Source organism: Xyrauchen texanus, chromosome 41, assembly GCF_025860055.1.
Source record: "Xyrauchen texanus isolate HMW12.3.18 chromosome 41, RBS_HiC_50CHRs, whole genome shotgun sequence".
In the NCBI taxonomy this organism is placed as follows: Eukaryota; Metazoa; Chordata; class Actinopteri; order Cypriniformes; family Catostomidae; genus Xyrauchen; species Xyrauchen texanus.
Window position 1 is genome coordinate 1799132 of NC_068316.1, and position 19298 is coordinate 1818429.

The 19298-nt window shown below is 39.6% G+C and overlaps 1 protein-coding gene and 1 long non-coding RNA gene across 7 annotated transcripts in view; one reads left to right on the top strand and one right to left on the bottom strand.

Moving 5' to 3' along the window:
* Window positions 1-937: 937 nt before the first annotated feature.
* Window positions 938-15992, top strand: LOC127634035 (myosin-7-like). The gene is made up of 37 exons (XM_052113433.1): window positions 938-1138; window positions 1486-1629; window positions 1711-1867; window positions 2005-2032; window positions 2136-2241; window positions 2328-2420; window positions 2507-2570; window positions 3403-3501; window positions 3583-3686; window positions 3817-3955; window positions 4046-4164; window positions 4258-4407; window positions 7012-7182; window positions 7267-7576; window positions 7825-7904; window positions 8019-8224; window positions 8633-8756; window positions 8955-9091; window positions 9174-9429; window positions 9530-9772; window positions 9856-10032; window positions 10136-10281; window positions 10356-10446; window positions 10530-10919; window positions 11040-11166; window positions 11247-11365; window positions 11828-12024; window positions 12105-12288; window positions 12383-12548; window positions 12651-12775; window positions 13264-13572; window positions 13672-13875; window positions 13977-14273; window positions 14398-14502; window positions 14582-14677; window positions 14765-14899; window positions 15401-15992. Exons 1-37 carry the CDS (start codon window positions 938-940, stop codon window positions 15419-15421), a joined length of 5820 nt encoding a protein of 1939 aa, XP_051969393.1. The 3' UTR covers window positions 15422-15992.
* The window catches only part of LOC127634038 (uncharacterized), a 55870-nt gene continuing 37564 nt past the window's right edge, over window positions 993-19298 (bottom strand). For 4 of the 6 annotated variants that reach the window (XR_007969316.1, XR_007969314.1, XR_007969315.1 and 1 more), the window contains 4 exons: window positions 18725-18783; window positions 18402-18599; window positions 8061-8201; window positions 4490-6519 (listed from right to left, as the gene is read on the bottom strand). This is a non-coding gene — a long non-coding RNA (uncharacterized LOC127634038). Of the gene's footprint in view, window positions 1128-4489; window positions 6520-8060; window positions 8202-18401; window positions 18600-18724; window positions 18784-18863; window positions 19242-19298 lie in introns of those variants that run through there. The other 2 variants (XR_007969318.1, XR_007969320.1) reach the window with 2 other exon arrangements.

A 19298-nucleotide genomic window follows, 5' to 3' on the forward strand; every position in this document is an offset into this window, starting at 1 on the left:
TTAGTTATTGATTTGTTCATATTTGGTTCAACAGCGACTGCACATGAATTAAACATGTTAATGTTTCTGTTTAACAGACATACGGTGAGTGAAATTATCAATTCGTGAAATAATGTTTTCGTGAGCACTTGACCATACACTCAAAACAAATGTGTCTTGGCTACTACATTTCTAACGCAATTGAAACTTAGCGATGCTGCACTTTTCTTGTTACCGCTTATGTTGTATCCTTCCTCACATTGCTAGTTGCTCTGGATAAAAGCATCTGCTACATGAATGAATTTAAATACATGATTTGTGTGATAACATACTGTAAATGTGAATAATTACAACATACATTTTTGATACTCATTAACCGTTAATATTTCTCAGCCTGGCATGAATGACATGCAACACAACAGAAACTGCCCCCCACTTTTCCCCATCACACCCAACCCATTATTCCTAACCAAACTGGGTGAGCAGTATGCTTTGTGTGATGCCATGACCATATTTAGAGGAACAATTGGTCTATAAAAGGAGACGTGGCTTGTTTTCAATTGTGCCATCGTTAACTTTCAACTGTGTACAGTAAGTTGTGGGGAGCCTTGTTTCTTATTAACAAACTAACTTTATTTTCATAGGGATCTTTACTGGTGACAGTATCACTGAGTAATTGGCAGAAAAGAGGAATTGGATTGCTTGGTCCTTGGTTATTTTATCTGTATTGATCTGGGAGTAAATACTAGGTGAACAGTAGTAGAAATGGGTAAACGGTGATACAATTGTTCTTTCTTTTGTGTAGAACTACTTCACTGACCCATCAGTCTTTGGACAAGTGAACAGCAGAGGTGAGTGGGTTTTAATAGTTTAGAAATATAATTATTTTACATTAGTCAAAGCTTGAATAGCATAAATCATCAGTTTTGAGTTTACTTTCAATCCGACAGGTTGAAAGATGGGGGATGCTGCGATGAGGGACTTTGGACCTGCGGCTCCGTTCCTCAGGAAGTCGGATATAGAGCGCCTGGAGGCCCAAACTCGCCCCTTTGACATGAAGAAAGAATGTTTCGTCCCTGATGCTGAAGAGGAATTCCTTAAAGCATCTATCATCAGTCGCGATGGTGATAAAGTCACCTGTGAGACGTCTAAAGGGAAGGTAAATTCAAGCTTTAACAACTGGATTATAATTAATAAAATGGATTAAAATGAATCTTAAAGTACAGTTGCCAGATCAATTCTCTGTCATAAAAGAGACCCATAGTTTTAAGCTCACAGTGTTATGTTCATGACGAGGGCTGATTTGGGTGATTGGAAAAAACATACATGGTTGGATAATTACAATTTGTAAAGTATTCATTAATATTATAATATAATAATACATTTTTTTGTTCTCTTTCGAAAATCTATTATATAAAGATCTCTGTTAAATCATCGCCCTGATTAAATATGCACACAGTAAAAAGCAAAATAAAATAAAATGTCAAAAATCTCATGTGCCCACAGACAGTAACTGTGAAGGACGTTGATGTTCATCCTCAGAACCCGCCAAAGTTCGATAAAATTGAGGACATGGCGATGTTCACCTTCCTGCACGAGCCCGCTGTGCTGTTTAACCTCAAAGAGCGTTACGCAGCCTGGATGATCTACGTGAGTCAAAACCTTCACTTCGAGATCTTAGACGCCCATAAAACTACTCAGTGTCTTATTATCTCTTTCTCCCTCTTCTAGACCTACTCTGGGCTCTTCTGTGTCACTGTAAACCCCTACAAGTGGCTGCCAGTGTACAACCAGGAAGTTGTCTTAGCTTACAGAGGCAAGAAGAGGAGTGAAGCTCCTCCTCACATCTTCTCCATCTCTGATAATGCCTACCAGTACATGCTGTCAGGTAAGTGTACTTGAAATGGCATCTTAGAGAAATGTACTTTCTGTTTATACTCTATATGACCTTGCTGACTGAACAATAATAAAGAACCAACATTTCGGTTAGCCATATTACAACAAAAAATGATTTCTATGTTGCAGACAGAGAAAACCAGTCCATTCTTATCACGTAAGTCTTTTTGTGTTTTAATTAGCTGCTGAGGATTTACTTGAAAATGTATTTACTTAAAGTAATTCTTAATGGTTTTCTAATAAATGAATGATGTTGACAGTGGAGAATCCGGTGCTGGAAAGACTGTGAACACCAAAAGAGTCATTCAATATTTTGCCAGTATTGCTGCTGGTGGAGTCAAGAAGGATGCCAAGGATGACAAAAAGGTTAGACTTTAAATTCACTTTTACACTATTTTGCCAAACTGCATTGTTTTGAAAGGAATTTGTTAATTTGTTATTTTTGCTTCTAGGGTACTCTAGAAGATCAAATCATCCAGTGTAACCCTGCTCTAGAGGCTTTCGGTAATGCCAAGACCATCAGAAATGACAACTCATCTCGCTTTGTGAGCGCTCACTGCTTTTCGTTGCAAATTATTTTAATTTTGTAGATTTCTTTACTGCATTTAAAGATAACATTCCTTTCAAACAGGGCAAGTTCATCCGAATTCACTTTGCTGCCAGTGGCAAGTTAGCATCTGCTGATATTGAGACTTGTAAGAATTATCTTTGATTACTTTTGGAAATGTCATTTATGACTCTTGACCTACTCGATGCTAGGGATGGACACGAGTACTCAAACACTCGAGTACTCTGACATGACAGCAATAATTGTAATGATCATGAGTGATGTGACTTTTGACTCAATTCGAAATCCAGTGACAACTACATGGCAACAAAACACAAACGTTTCAAACAGGGGACTTATTTTAAATTTTGAGATTGATTACATCGTAATTGCAACCAAGAGATATCTCATTGCAACCGATCTGATATATGGCGCTGCGACGCTAGCGTTTGTTCTACAGGTTTCCGATAATCAAAAGAGAGTATAATTAACCGTGCTTTGAACACCTGTCTCTGCAAATGTTTACTAAACAAGCTTTGTTATCATTTAATGCAAGAACTTTGGCTCATTAATTGGATATTTTTAATAAAAGTGAATGTTTATCATTTACTCTGTAAATCTCCCAGGGTGCCGACGTGTTTGCGTGACATCACACACCCGGATCTCGGCGAAATGGGAGTTCAAGATTTCCGCATGAGTTTCCAAGTAAGAAGTCTGACGTAAAGTGTCATTCCATTGCTATTTTCCAAGTAGAAAGGTGGAAATTCCGACTCTCCGAGTTAAAGGAAATGCATCATGAATCATCACAGCAACAAAAACACAGAGCACCAGTACTTAAGTTCTCGAGTAATTATTTTGAGTACTCAAGTAGACAAAATAACCAAAATGCCCATCCCTACTCGATGCATGTGTCAAAATAGTTTGGATAAAGTGTACTTGGTACTATTGACCAAATCTTAACTTGTGAATCCTCTAAACAGATCTTCTGGAGAAGTCTCGTGTGACTTTCCAGCTCAAGGCTGAGAGAGACTACCACATCTTCTACCAGATCCTGTCTCAGAAGAAACCAGAACTATTAGGTGAGTAGAACATGTTACAGCAAGACATGCCTATAACACGTCACAGAAAGATGTCTAAGTGTTTTGTGTCTTCTCTCACAGAGATGCTCTTGATCACAGCGAACCCTTATGATTATGCCTTCATCTCCCAAGGAGAGACGCAAGTGGCCTCTATTGATGATGCTGATGAGCTGATGGCTACTGATGTGTGTTATCCAATGCATCTGCAGTTCACATTAACATAAGTTTGATAGAACATTCTTAAGGTTTAGAACAAAAGTGACTTGTACTAAAAGTACAATATTAGTCATGTTAAGTATTATACATTTTCTCTAGGAAGCTTTTGATGTGTTGGGCTTCACCCAAGAGGAGAAGAACAGCATCTACAAGCTGATTGGTGCCATCATGCACTACGGCAACATGAAGTTTAAGCAGAAGCAAAGGGAGGAACAGGCAGAGGCTGATGGGACTGAAGGTCAATATTAGGAAACATTATGATATGCATGAAGTTATTGATTGATGGATGATAAATTAAGATCTAACCACCTTCTATTATTGACTACAGATGCTGATAAATCAGCTTACCTGATGGGCCTGAACTCTGCTGACCTCATCAAGGCTCTGTGCCACCCAAGGGTCAAAGTAGGAAATGAGTGGGTCACCAAGGGACAGAATGTCCAGCAGGTGGAAACTACTTCTTGACATAAACCAAAAAAGTTGTTTGTTCCTATGCAGTGACATTTGATCAACTTTTATTAAACTCATTCTCTCAAAAAGGTGCAATATGCCACTGGTGCTCTGTCAAAATCGGTGTATGAGAAGATGTTCCATTGGATGGTTGTGAGAATCAATCAATCCCTGGAAACCAAGCAGTCACGGCAGTATTTCATTGGAGTACTGGACATCGCTGGATTTGAAATCTTTGATGTAAGTATATGATTGTTAGCTTAACATCTAATCTACCCAGACCTTGACACTTGGCCTTGTTAGCAGATGAGCAATGTTAGTTAATTCACCCGAGAGTGGCATAATGTTTTGGCTCATCAGTGTATCTTTTCATTCACAAAGAAATATTAAAATAACAACAATCCTTAGGCAATTTATTTTATGACGTTTTAACATAGAACAGAAGTTTTTGTTTGCCAGTTTGCAGCATTTCTTTACAGAAATGCATATAAGATTCACATTAGCCTAGTGTTCTTCTCCAGAAGATGGCAACACAATAATGTTTTAATGCTATTCTGATGTGAGAAGGTTCTCACCGTGGGAATATAATGCAGGGTGATTTTGCCAGTGTGTGGGATACAACCCACTTTAGTTGCAGAACTTTGCAAGCTGTTGGGAAAGTTTAAACCCTTGTGGAAGCGAAGTGCTATTATCACTGGGAGTCATGCTGTAATATTTTCACTGGAAACTGTGTCAGACAATTTGTCATACATTGGGACCTTTAACGGTCAAAAACCCTGCTCGACAGTCTTGAAAACAAATTCCAGTGGGCCCGGTCCAGTATCCATAAATACTGCATTAGAATCTACATTGTTACCAAAATTAATTGATACCTAATGGCTTGTTATTTTTTTTCTATAGCCAATAGCCTCCATATCCTGGGAAAATGCTGAATTGCTACTTGCTATTGCTAGTCTGTGCCAGGTGGTATTAGAAGGATGGGACATTATCATTTTATAGAACATTTTTTTGGGCAAAAATTTGTCACCAATATTTTTAGTTCATTTTCCCAGAAAAGAAGACAATTTAATATTAAATGTGTACAGAAGATCTCCTAAAGTTTGTCAACATTTAGGACTGCACTAGCATAGAGATGACCTAACCACCACAAAATTCCAAATTTGAGTTAATTGTGTAACGACGCTGGAAACAGGCAGTGATGATGATGTAAAGATGAACCCAAGTGCAGTTTATTTTTCAACCATTAAATCCCAAAAACCCTGACTACAAACGTGAACTAAACAAAACATGAACTTGACATAAACATAACTTGATTAGACTTAAACAAAACTAAGTTACATTCACAATGCCTGACACCAGACAATGGCAAACATGAAGGCTTAAATACAAGGACATTGTATGACATCCTTGAGATGTGGCCTGGCAAGACATGGCGTGGAGCATGGGAACAGCTGTTTCTGCCGTGGCTGTGACGTGGCCTGGAGCTGACTCTGCCGTGGCTGTGACGTGGCCTGGAGCTGACTCTGCCGTGGCTGTGACGTGGCCTGGAGCTGACTCTGCCGTGGCTGTGACGTGGCCTGGAGCTGACTCTGAGGACCCGGGGCAGAAGGTGGCGCAAGCTCAGTGAAACGTGGAACTTGGGCTTGGCGGCCATGATGTGGAGCAAAGTCGTGGAAGGCGGAGCCATGGGAAGCTCATGACAGAGTCCTGGATGACTGGGGAAAGACCTCAGTGGTTGTGAACATGAGCAGAGTCTAGGGAGTGACCTCTGTGCTCGTGGGCATGGACAGAGACTCAGGAACAGCCTCTGTGGTCGTGAACATGGGCAGAGACTTGGAGACGAACTCTGTGGTCGTGAATATGGGCAGAGACTCGAAGACGACCTCTGTGGTCATGAACATAGGCAGAGACTTGGAAACAAAAGCCTTTCTCCTCTTCCTTCTCCGAAAGTCCGAAGTTGGCAGACTCTGGGATGGATGAGGCTTACAATGCTGGCTGTGGCAGGCATGGGTATTGGCTCCTTGGCTGTGGCAGACGTGGGCGTTGGCTCGATGGCTGTGGTAGGCGTGAGCACTGGCTCAGCATTCGCCTCCCCCACAGTGAACGTAGAACCCATAATCTGCAAGGCAAGGTCGATATACTGGACCAGATTGAGGGAACTGTGTCCACCAGGCATTAAAGATGAGATTGTCTCACTTAATCCAAAATGGTCTTTGACCGCATTAAAGTCCACCAGACTGGCCAGATCGCAGAAGTCCTCTACATAACTCTCCAGGGGACGACTCCCCTGACGTAGCCAAAGAAGCCGAACTGCTGGGTTCATTATGGGCAGTCAGGTGTTCTGTAGTGATGCTGGAAACAGGCAGAGATGATAATGTGAAGATGAACCCAAGTGCAGTTTATATTTCAAACATGGAATCTCAAAAACCCTGACTACAAACGTGAACTAAACAAAACATGACTAAAACTGGACTTGACAAACATAACATGACATGACTTTATTAGACTTAAACTTTATTTGACTTGACTCGACTAGAACAAAACATCAAAGTTACATTCACAATACCTGACACCAGACAATGGCAAACATGTGGGCTTAAATACAAGGACATGGTAGAACACATGAACAGGCGAAATACATGACAAGATCACATGAGGGAACAGTAAATCACATGACATGAACAGTAACTAAACTTGAAATTAAAAGACATGAAAAACATGAAACAACAGAATAAACATGACACAGGGTGTCATGAGAAGTTGGCGCTTGAACAGAGACCTACTTATCAGTATAAGATCATAACATGTCACACTTTCATTATTGGTATTACATATCTGTTCTAGTATAACACCTTTGAGCAGCTGTGCATCAACTTCACTAATGAGAAGTTGCAGCAGTTCTTCAACCACCACATGTTTGTGCTGGAACAAGAGGAATACAAGAAGGAGGGTATTGAGTGGACCTTCATTGACTTTGGCATGGACCTGCAGGCGTGTATTGATCTCATTGAAAAGGTGAGTTTTTAAAATGGAGAGATCTGAAGTATAGGACAAATATTGTTGAACTAATCTGAAACACCTCATTTGATTTTTCACTAGCCCATGGGTATCATGTCCATCCTTGAAGAGGAGTGCATGTTCCCCAAAGCCAGTGATGCCACATTTAAAGCTAAGCTTTATGACAACCACTTGGGTAAATCCAACAACTTCCAGAAGCCCAGGATTGTCAAAGGTAAATCAGAGGCCCATTTCTCCCTGGTTCATTACGCTGGCATTGTTGACTACAACATTTATAACTGGCTGGTGAAGAACAAGGACCCTCTCAATGAAACTGTTGTGGGCCTGTATCAGAAGTCCACCATGAAACTGCTGTCTATCCTGTTTGCAAACTATGCAAGTGCTGATTCAGGTAAGAATATTTTGAATTGATTTTTAGTTACCAAAACGTCATGGCTGTGTGATTAAGCTTCAGTCACTTCCCAGGAAATCTTTATCACCATTCTTTAACACCTGCTTCAGAATTGGTTTGCTAATTATTCTGGAACAGACTTGGGTGTATTGTGCTGGCAATGTCACAGTGGAATATAATCCTTGAAACATATCAAGATTTTATATATGGTTCATTTTATCTCATAAAGAAAACAAATCTTTCAACAGCGGAAAGTGGAGGTGGCAAAACTGGGAAGGAGAGGAAGAAAAAGGGCTCTTCTTTCCAGACTGTGTCTGCCCTTCACAGGGTAAAAGACAGATTAATACTGGACACCATAACATAGTTTTTTAATCTCTCTTTGACAACATGCCAACCTAATATACAGTACATGGGCAGTGTCCTAAATAAACAATATCCACAGGAGAATCTGAACAAGCTGATGACCAATTTGAGGTCAACTCACCCTCACTTTGTGCGCTGCATCATCCCCAATGAGACCAAGACTCCTGGGGCGATGGAGAATCCTCTGGTCATGCACCAGCTGCGCTGTAACGGTGTGCTGGAGGGCATCAGAATCTGCAGAAAGGGCTTCCCCAACAGGATTCTGTATGGAGATTTCAAGCAGAGGTGCATCCACTTACTTTGAAAGCTTGATAAAAAAATGTATACTTAGTTGTAACACTATGACCATTTTTCCAATGAGATGTCTGACACAGCCATAATGATAAGAATATGAAATATCTGAGTTACACCAACGTGTTACATTGTGTTCTCAAATCAACGTCTGATTTGAGAACACAATTACAAATTATGCAACTAATGTTAAATGTTTCATGTATTCTTTTGTTTTGTGATTATAATAATCACCTTATAATAGTTATTGGAAATAGTTTTTATGTTTTTTATCTACTAAATTACAGAAATTACAGGCAATTTAAACTAAATGGCTTGTTTAAACAAACACGTTAAAATTGGCACTGCATAAACTGCAATTACTATCCTCTTTCTGATATATATAAAAAAATGCAACAATAGATATCGTATACTGAATCCTGCTGCAATCCCAGATGGTCAGTTTATTGACAGCAGGAAAGGAGCTGAGAAGTTACTGGGGTCTTTGGAAATTGACCACAACCAGTACAAGTTTGGGCATACTAAGGTACCCTTATAAAAGCTAACATTTAGGTTTATTATTTCAAGGGTCTGTATTTATTTTAACATCACAGAAATAAAAGACAAAAGTAAATAAGAAAGAAAAAAGAATGATTAATAATGAAACAATATGACAACCATGCATGCAATGATAGTCACTTTCACAGTGTTACACTAACAAATTATGTCCCTTTTATTCCCCAAGGTGTTCTTTAAGGCTGGTCTGTTGGGTACTCTTGAAGAGATGCGAGATGACCGTCTCGCTCTCATAATCACAAATATTCAGGCTCGAGCTCGTGGCCTTCTTTCAAGAAATGAATTCCAAAAGATTGTTGAGCGCAGGTGAAGGTTTTGAAAGACCAGAGTAATGCTGGTACAGATCTGGTACATTTCATATTTGAATACTTTTTTAATCATATTGCAGAGATGCATTGCTGGTGATCCAATGGAATGTACGTGCCTTCATGAGTGTCAAGAATTGGCCCTGGATGAAGCTCTACTTCAAGATCAAACCACTGCTAAGATCCGCTGAAGCAGAGAAAGAGATGGCAAACATGAAGGAAGAATTCCTCAAGTTAAAGGAAGCTTATGCCAAATCTGAAGCACGCAGAAAGGAGCTTGAAGGAAAGATGGTTTCTCTTCTCCAAGAGAAGAATGACCTGCAACTCCAAGTCCAAGCTGTGAGTTCATGAGATTTTGATTAGTAGATTGTATTGATATTATGAGTGAAAATAATGTATATGACAACAGAGAAAAGTACACCATCTGTAAATAAAACAGGAGCAAGATAATCTTTGCGATGCTGAGGAGAGATGTGAGGGTCTGATCAAGAACAAGATCCAGCTTGAGGCCAAAGCCAAAGAGCTGACCGAGCGACTGGAGGATGAAGAGGAAATGAATGCCGAGTTGACGGCAAAGAAACGAAAGCTGGAGGATGAATGTTCTGAGCTCAAGAAGGACATTGATGATCTCGAGCTCACTCTGGCCAAAGTGGAGAAAGAGAAACATGCCACGGAGAATAAGGTTTGTTTTCAACAATGATGACGCTAGAGACTTAAGAATGGTGTTTTATTACGAGTCCCTGATACAAAGACACAATTCTACAGGTTAAAAACTTGATAGAGGAGATGGCAGCTTTGGATGAAATTATTGCCAAGCTGACTAAGGAGAAGAAAGCTCTACAGGAGGCTCATCAGCAAACGCTGGATGATCTCCAGAGTGAGGAAGACAAAGTCAACACACTCACAAAAGCCAAAGCCAAGCTGGAGCAACAAGTGGATGATGTAAATAGTTTGATGACCTTTTCTTTTAAACAAAGAAGCTAAGCCATTTGCCATTAAAAAAAAAATAAAAATATTGAGGAGTACTCTATATTTTTTATTCCAGCTTGAGGGTTCCCTGGAACAGGAAAAGAAGCTTCGGATGGATCTAGAGAGGATAAAGAGAAAGCTCGAGGGAGACTTAAAGTTGACCCAAGAGAGTGTGATGGACCTAGAAAATTACAAACAACAGCTGGAAGAGAGGCTTAAAAAGTGAGTTTTCCAGAGGGTGAAATAATTATTTGAGAATACAACTTGGTTTATATGAATTATTTCTTTCAACACAGGAAAGATTTTGAGATCAGCCAGCTCAATAGCAAGATTGAAGATGAGCAGATCATGGCAGCCCAGCTCCAGAAGAAACTGAAGGAACTGCAGGTAAACTTTAGTCTTCTTAAGAAAAAGGCTAGTTGGGAATTTAGGAATGCTATATTTAATTTGTGTTTTCTTCACATTACCAGGCTAGGATTGAAGAGCTTGAGGAAGAGCTAGAGGCTGAGAGAGCTGCTCGTGCCAAAGTTGAAAAGCAGAGGGCAGATCTGTCCAGAGAACTGGAGGAGATCAGTGAGAGGTTGGAGGAGGCTGGTGGTGCCACTTCTGCCCAGATTGAGATGAACAAGAAACGCGAAGCCGAGTTCCAGAAACTGCGCAGAGACCTTGAAGAGGCCACTCTGCAACATGAGGCCACTGCTGTTACACTGAGGAAGAAACATGCAGACAGTGTGGCTGACCTGGGAGAGCAGATTGACAACCTTCAGAGAGTGAAGCAGAAGCTTGAGAAAGAGAAAAGTGAACTGAGACTGGAACTGGATGATGTTGTCTCAAATATGGAACAGCTTGCCAAAGGCAAGGTAGGAAATTCTCATTTTCAATTAAACTTTTTTAATTGCTTGTCTTCAATTCAGGTGTTTGTTGAACTATGCTTTAACTTGTTTTTCATCAGCAGTTTTTTGTGATTCAAATCTGTCCAGGCAAACCTTGAGAAACTGTGCAGGACCCTTGAAGACCAGATGTCTGAATATAGATCAAAATTTGAGGAGGGACAACGTAGCATCAATGACTTTACCATGAAAAAAGCTAGGCTGCAAACCGAGAACGGTATGCACTTTGATAAGGTATTAAATGGTCCTATGTTATTCCACTGCTTTTTGTAATGTATTGGTTATACTTCCATCTAGGTGAGCAGGCTAGACAGCTTGAAGAGAAGGATTGCTTAGTCTCTCAACTAACCAGGAGTAAACAGTCTTATATCCAGCAGATTGAAGACCTCAAAAGGCAACTTGAAGAGGAAGTCAAGGTATTTCTACTATCACTTCTCATTCACTTTTATTCAGGCTGCATAATCGTTTATGAAGCAATGCTATAATACATGGAGAGTGCCCTCAAAGCAACCATGGGTCAAGCCATAGTGGAAGCATGATAGTGAAAGCACAAAGATTACTCCTGAGGTATTGAAACATACCAGCTCAGATAGTGGTCTATCCCTGCCAAAATTAAACCTTAGTTTAATCAAAAGTCCAGCAACAACAACCAGAAGTTGGGCTAAAAAACACAAGGTTAAAGTAACACTGTTTAGCAATCATTCATCTAAACCTCTGTGCCACCTTTTCACCCAAAAAGCCCACCTAGCAGTGGTAGGTTTCGAACCCACAACCCCCAAGACCATAAAAGCCTGATGTCAGTGCCTTGGGTCATTTGGTAACCCTACCTCTCCCTTGCAGAGGTATAACAGAAAACCTTAATTTTAAATATCTTCTAGGCTAAGAATGCCCTGGCCCATGCAGTTCAGTCTGCTCGACATGATTCTGATCTGCTGAGGGAGCAGTATGAGGAGGAGCAGGAGGCCAAAGCTGAGCTGCAGCGTAGTCTCTCCAAGGCGAACTCTGAGGTGGCTCAGTGGAGAACCAAGTATGAAACTGATGCCATCCAGAGGACTGAAGAGCTAGAGGAAGCTAAGTATGTGAAAGGAAATATTTAGTTTTTAACAGATAGACTTACTAAGTTGTTTTTGAAACCAATCCTCTTTATTCATGAAGGAAGAAACTTGCACAGCGTTTGCAAGATGCAGAAGAAGCTGTGGAAGCGGTCAATGCTAAATGTTCCTCTCTGGAGAAGACCAAGCACAGACTGCAGAATGAGATTGAAGATCTCATGGTTGATGTGGAGAGATCCAATGCTGCTGCTGCTGCTCTGGACAAGAAGCAAAGAAACTTTGACAAGGTGGAAAAGACATGCTTGTAAATAAACAGCTTTTTATTGTTGTACCTTAAGATCCAATTGCAGTTGGTCAAAATCTCTGATGCTTATATTACAGGTCCTAGCTGAATGGAAGCAGAAATATGAGGAGTCTCAGTGTGAGTTGGAAAGTTCCCAGAAGGAAGCCAGATCTCTGAGCACTGAACTCTTTAAACTGAAGAACTCTTATGAGGAATCTCTGGATCATTTGGAGACCATGAAGAGAGAAAACAAGAATCTCCAAGGTATCATTGATTTATTAGTTAAATGACCATTCTATGGCATTAGTGGGATATTTGTCTTAGTTTTTTATGTATTAACCATTTCCGTCTTGCTGATTAAAACAGAGGAGATTTCTGATCTCACTGAGCAAATTGGTGAAAGTGGGAAGAACATTCACGAACTGGAGAAAATACGTAAGCAGTTGGAGCAGGAAAAGTCTGAAATTCAAGCTGCTCTGGAAGAGGCGGAGGTATTTTGTGTTATCTAATGTTATCGAAGGTAGAGGTCAACCAATATATTGTTTTTGCCAATTAATCGGCAGTGATAGGTTTTTACAATTATATTTTGTTTTCCTTATCACTTAGTGTGAGCAGGTGAGAGCACATACATTTCAAAATAAAAGTACCCAGTGTCTCACGTTATGCACCAAATCTCCAATCTTTTTCTGGTTATTATTGTGATTTTGGTTGCACAATAAATTGATCTTGGGTTTCAGTCTCTCATAGTCTCTATATCTGTGCCCGTAACAATAAGGAAACATACATTTCATTTTAACACAATCAATATATGGATAATAAAAACTTCCATCAGCTTTATCCACCACCTTAGTTATCTTTATCAGCAAAGTCCTATATCCATCAGCCTCTAATGTGAAGTACTTTGTGTTTATCTAGTAGAACTGAAAAGTAATACACTAGTAATAGTACTTTTTAATAGATAAGCTATTTGATTTGTCAGGGCTCTCTCGAGCATGAAGAAGGAAAGATCCTCAGAGCTCAACTGGAGTTCAACCAGATCAAAGCTGACATTGAACGTAAGCTGGCTGAGAAAGATGAGGAGATGGAGCAGGCCAAGAGGAACCAGCAGAGAACGATCGATACCCTTCAGAGCTCACTTGAGTCAGAGACTCGCAGCAGGAATGAAGCCCTCAGACTGAAAAAGAAGATGGAGGGAGACCTCAATGAGATGGAGATTCAGCTCAGCCAGGCAAACCGGCAGGCATCAGAAGCCCAGAAACAACTCAAGAGTCTTCAAGGACATCTCAAAGTATGCTAGATTATATATTTTAATATAAATTACTGCTACTTAATTGAAAATCACACAAGATTCTGTGAACTTTTCATGCGTAAATCTTGCACTTCACAGGATGCCCAACTGCAGCTGGATGATGCTCTTCATGGTAATGCTGATCTCAAAGAGAACATTGCCATTGTGGAGAGACGCAACAATCTGCTGCAGGCTGAACTGGATGAGTTGAGATCTCTGGTGGAACAGACTGAGAGAGGAAGGAAACTGGCTGAGCAGGAACTGCTGGACGTCAGTGAGAGGGTTCAGCTGCTGCACTCTCAGGTAGGCCACATCTAGTCAAAGGCAAAGAAGGCCTTTAAACTCTGTCTTAGTTAATAATGTCATTTTAAGACTATATAAATGTGATTATTCTCAATGTTCAGAACACCAGCCTGCTGAATCAGAAGAAGAAGCTGGAGGGAGATAATTCTCAGCTTCAGACTGAGGTTGAGGAGGCTGTGCAGGAGTGCAGAAATGCTGAGGAAAAAGCCAAGAAGGCCATCACTGATGCTGCCATGATGGCAGAGGAGCTGAAGAAGGAGCAGGACACCAGTGCTCATCTGGAGCGCATGAAGAAGAACATGGAGCAGACCATCAAGGAACTGCAGCATCGTCTGGATGAAGCTGAGCAGATCGCCTTGAAGGGAGGCAAGAAGCAGGTCCAGAAACTGGAAGCCAGGGTCAGTTTATGAAACTCATACCACTGCATTCCTGTTGTGAAGATCACTTTCATGACTATTTAGATTGGGAGATTATTTGGATTCTAAAACATTGGTAAAAAATTTTTTTTTTCGGTTTTCCTAGGTGAGAGAGCTGGAAAATGAGGTGGAGGTAGAACAGCGAAAGGCGAGTGAGTCTGTGAAAGGAATCCGTAAATATGAGAGACGTATCAAGGAGCTCACCTACCAGGTTATTTGGGCTTTTAATATGGTTTTGACATATTTGTTCAGGTTGTTTAAAGTTAAATTAATCAAAAGTCTATTTTCAGACTGAGGAGGATCGTAAGAATCTGGCCCGTCTGCAGGATCTGGTGGACAAACTTCAGCTGAAGGTCAAGTCCTACAAGAGAACAGCTGAGGAGGCGGTCAGTACACTGTGGATGCATCCAAGTACTGCATGTATATTAACTTCTATATTGTTTTTGCCAACAACTGTTCTTCTTTTTTTCCAGGAGGAACAGGCAAATGGTAATCTGGCCAAGTTCCGTAAACTGCAGCATGAGATGGATGAAGCAGAAGAAAGAGCTGATATTGCTGAATCTCAAGTCAACAAACTGAGAGCCAAGAGCCGTGATACTGGATCTAAGGTATATCATCTCAGTGACTATATTTTATATACTTGATATCTAAGAAGGCTCATCGGAACAATGGCAAGTTTTACCTTGTGAATGATTAAATGCTAATGGTAACAAGTTTAGAGACTGTAAATATTAGGGCTGTCAATTTAACATGTAAATTGTTTTTATAATATACAGGTCAATTATTTGTATAATTATATAATCATTTTATATTAAATTATTGTTATTTAAGGAGATTTCTCAGCAAATATTTATGTGATTAAATTAATCGGCGTATCATGCATTAAATTCAATTAAACATTTTTATAAATTGACAGCCCTAATAAATATATATGTGTTTCACCTTTCAGACATGACAGATGAACTATAAGTAAATCCAAAGAGAATTATCTGACACATGCTGTCCTTTTATCTGTTCCATTTAGTGTAGCTCTTACGTAACATCGATGCATTGCAAAAACCAAACCCTATAACAATAACAAATCTTTGCCTTGTCTCTTCCTCCTACAGAAAGGGCACAATGAAGAGTGAAGCTCTCATTTGAGTCTTTCTGAAAGACTTCCTTGTGTGAATTATTTTTTGTAATTTTTATTTATTGTTTTTCTCCACAATTTTGGAATGCCCAATTCCCACTACTTGGTAGGTCCTCGTGGTGGCGTGGTTACTCGCCTCAATCCGGGTGGCGTTGGACAAGTCTCAGTTTCTTCCACTTCTGAGACCGCCAATCCGTGCATCTGATCACGTGAATCGTTGTGCATGACACCGTGGATACTCACAGCATGTGGAGACTCATGCTACTCTCCACGATCCACACACAAATTACCACACACCCCATTGAGAGCGAGAACCACTAATCACCACAAGGAAGTTACCCCATGTGACTCTACCCTCCCTAGCAACCGGGCCAATTTGGTTGCTTAGGAGACCTGGCTGGAGTCCCTCAGCACGCCCTGGATTCAAACTCGTGACTCCAGGGGTAGTAGTCAGCGTCAATACTCGCTGAGATACCCAGACCCCCCTCTCGTGTGACTTCTTGACATCATTACCTGTAGTTCTGTAGAATAAAGTGTGCAAATGAAACTTTTCCTGTGGTCTTTGTCATATTTTGATATGTTTCACTATTTTATAGAGTGGGAGTAAACTCCATAGACTCATTCAGTGATCACTATGTGCATCTATATTTACCTAAACTAAACTTATAAGAAAAGTTGAAAAGCATGAATTTGTTGAATACATTTATTTTATGAAATTAAAAAGTAATCTTTACTGATTTGCATGACACAAGATAACTGACAGAAAATAGGACCACAACAACTGTGCTCCGACAACGTTGACTGATGTTGGACAAAAGAGGCGTTCACACAAAGAGTGATTTGCTGTTGACGATAAGAGGTGACATGGGTGACAGAGATTGTGGCAAGGCTACAAGTTTGGTTGAGTTCAACTTTATGCAGATGCACAGTGACATGATGTGGCAACTGTGAATGTTAAGCTTCTGAGACCCGAGTGTGACTGCTGTGTGCATTTTCCATTTCCTTTATGATTTGTAACTAGTAGCACCTAATAAATAAGCAACAACAACAACAACAACAACAACAACAACAACATCAACAACAACAACAAAAAAAACGTTCTAGATAGACTAGCTCACATAGTTTTCCTAAAAATGTATGTCCACATATGTGGACAGCAAGACTATGTTGTGACATTTTCAATAATACCAAGCTATAGAAAGTCTAATTTTTTTCATTAAATAATATATTATGTGTCCAGGAGTGTTGCTTATTCATGTTTTTGAGACGTTACAGACATTACATCATAAATTAGCATTATTCAGATTCAAAGTAATGGCCAGCATCATCCAGTCACTGCCAACCATGTTAAAATAAAATGATCCATTATAAATGGTGAATATATCTACTGATGATCATTGTCCCATGTGTGTCAAACATGTTGAGTGATCCAAACACCATCTGCAGCCTGAAACTGAACTTTTGATCAGATTTTAGATAGAGAGATATAGGATGCTCCCTTGCTCCCTATTTAGTGAATGACTTAACCTCCAGTGTGCTGTCTGTCTGCACTGATCTCAGAACAGTTATAGGAGAGCTATAGGATGCTCCTTGCTCCCTATTTAGTGCATGATTTAACCTCCAGTGTGCTGTCTGTCTACACTGGTCTCAGAACAGTTATAGAGAGATATAGGATGATCCCTTGCTCCCTATTTAGTGAATGACTTAACCTCCAGTGTGCTGTCTGTCTGCACTGATCTCAGAACAGTTATAGGAGAGCTATAGGATGCTCCCTTGCTCCCTATTTAGTGAATGACTTAACCTCCAGTGTGCTGTCTGTCAGCACTGGTCTCAGAACAGTTATAGAGAGCTATAGGATGATCCCTTGCTCCCTATTTAGTGCATGACTTAACCTCCAGTGTGCTGTCTGTCAGCACTGGTCTCAGAACAGTTATAGAGAGCTATAGGATGATCCCTTGCTCCCTATTTAGTGCATGACTTAACCTCCAGTGTGCTGTCTGTCTGCACTGGTCTCAGAACAGTTATAGGAGAGTTATAGGATGCTCCCTTGCTCCCTATTTAGTGAACGACTTAACCTCCAGTGTGCTGTCTGTCTGCACTGGTCTCAGAACAGTTTAAAATGCTCCTTATTTTCATCCTAACTCCATATAAAGCCTCTGAAAGACACATTTATCAGCTTTTGCATGAACACATACTCAATAAGAAAATGCAGTGAATATAGTTAATGAATAGAACCGTAGTATCCAGTGATAAAATGAAATATAACAAAATGTATATTAAAATGAAGTGAAATGACCCACAGATGTGTTCATGTTGTAATTCATTCAAAATAACTAAAGTCCCAATTTCCACATATGTGGACATAGTGTTTATCAGTGCACTGAATTAAAGTCAGTGGAGGAATTAAGTGCATTTAACAAAACAACAACATAAGTTTATGAAATGGAACAAATAACTTATTCACTTGATGCATGATGGAACGCATGCATGTGTGCACAGCCACACAATTACACACTCGGTATGTTACCTCGCAAGAAGATAAATTAAATATGATTTTCCTTCGATATTTATTTCCTTACTTTTTTTTCTTTTTAATGTCCCGCACCTCTGTTCAGTGTTGTACTGTATTTGTACTTCTGGTGGTATTTAAAAATGATTGGTATGTCATTTCTGTACAATGTTCAAAAGCTGTTGCTGACAGAAAAAAAATAGTTTAAAAAACAAATAAACCATAATGGGTTTTAAAGACATGTAAGTGTTTTAATAGGTAGAACTACATGATTCATGATTAGAGAAGTTACTTCAGCTTTGATGCAACCATAATATACAACAAGACAATATATATACATCACGCGAATGCATTGCATTTGTTATAGCAACTTCTATATTACCATCATGACCATAATATTGATTTAGTTTGACAGAATATGGTATAAAACTGCCATATTATCTTGTAGATAGAAAAAAAACCTACATACCATATATTTTTTCAAGTGTGAAATGTACTCTCATGTAAGGTCATGTTTCTTTGGAAGATCAAAGCTGTTGTGTCTTCCTCTGTGAGCATCCGGGAACGTTCTGTAATAGGAAAAGTGCATCTTTGTCAGACAGTTGAGTCCAAAGTGTGTCCTTCAAACATCCAAAATCCAAAGTGTGGCCTTCAAACACCCTCTGCTCTAAAAAAAAGAGGTTAGTTAAAGATAAGTTAAAGCTTAAACCATCCAAATACTCAAGTAAAAAAAGCTCATATCAGTTTAAAAAAGTTAATACAATTGAATTTGTTTTACAGCCGCAGTCTCACCTGTTGACAATGATACATGCTGAGTCCTCCTTTCCTTTTGACCACTTATGACTTTACTCCTGCAAAATAAATAAATAAATTCAACAATACATAAGTAAAAAAACAATGAAGAATAAGTAAAACTTTGATGAAGACCCACTGCTTGGCAGGTTGAGCACTGAACGCCTGATGGGAAAAATGGTGAAGAGCAGGTGGAGTCTAACAGCTGATATTGGGGAGGAGCTTCTCAAAGGTTCACAGAGGAACCAACAATCATGCAACCTTAAACCACAGCACAATTTGCTTGAGATATATCAAGATATATTACCATAAGAAATATCACAGCAATCTTAAACTTGACCTTTCTACTATTTGGCTAAAAATGGCCTTAGCAGTTAGTTGACTCTTTTAAACACCCAATAACAGGTGCGTAATTTGAAAAACTGAGGAACAACAGGATTGCTTATCATTAGCATAATGATCATTGAATTTTCCTTAAGCAAACAGAACAGAAATGTTCACCGAATAGACCTTTCCACTTATAATACACAATGCAATAATGTGTGTCCGTTAATAATACATGTTTGTCTTGTGA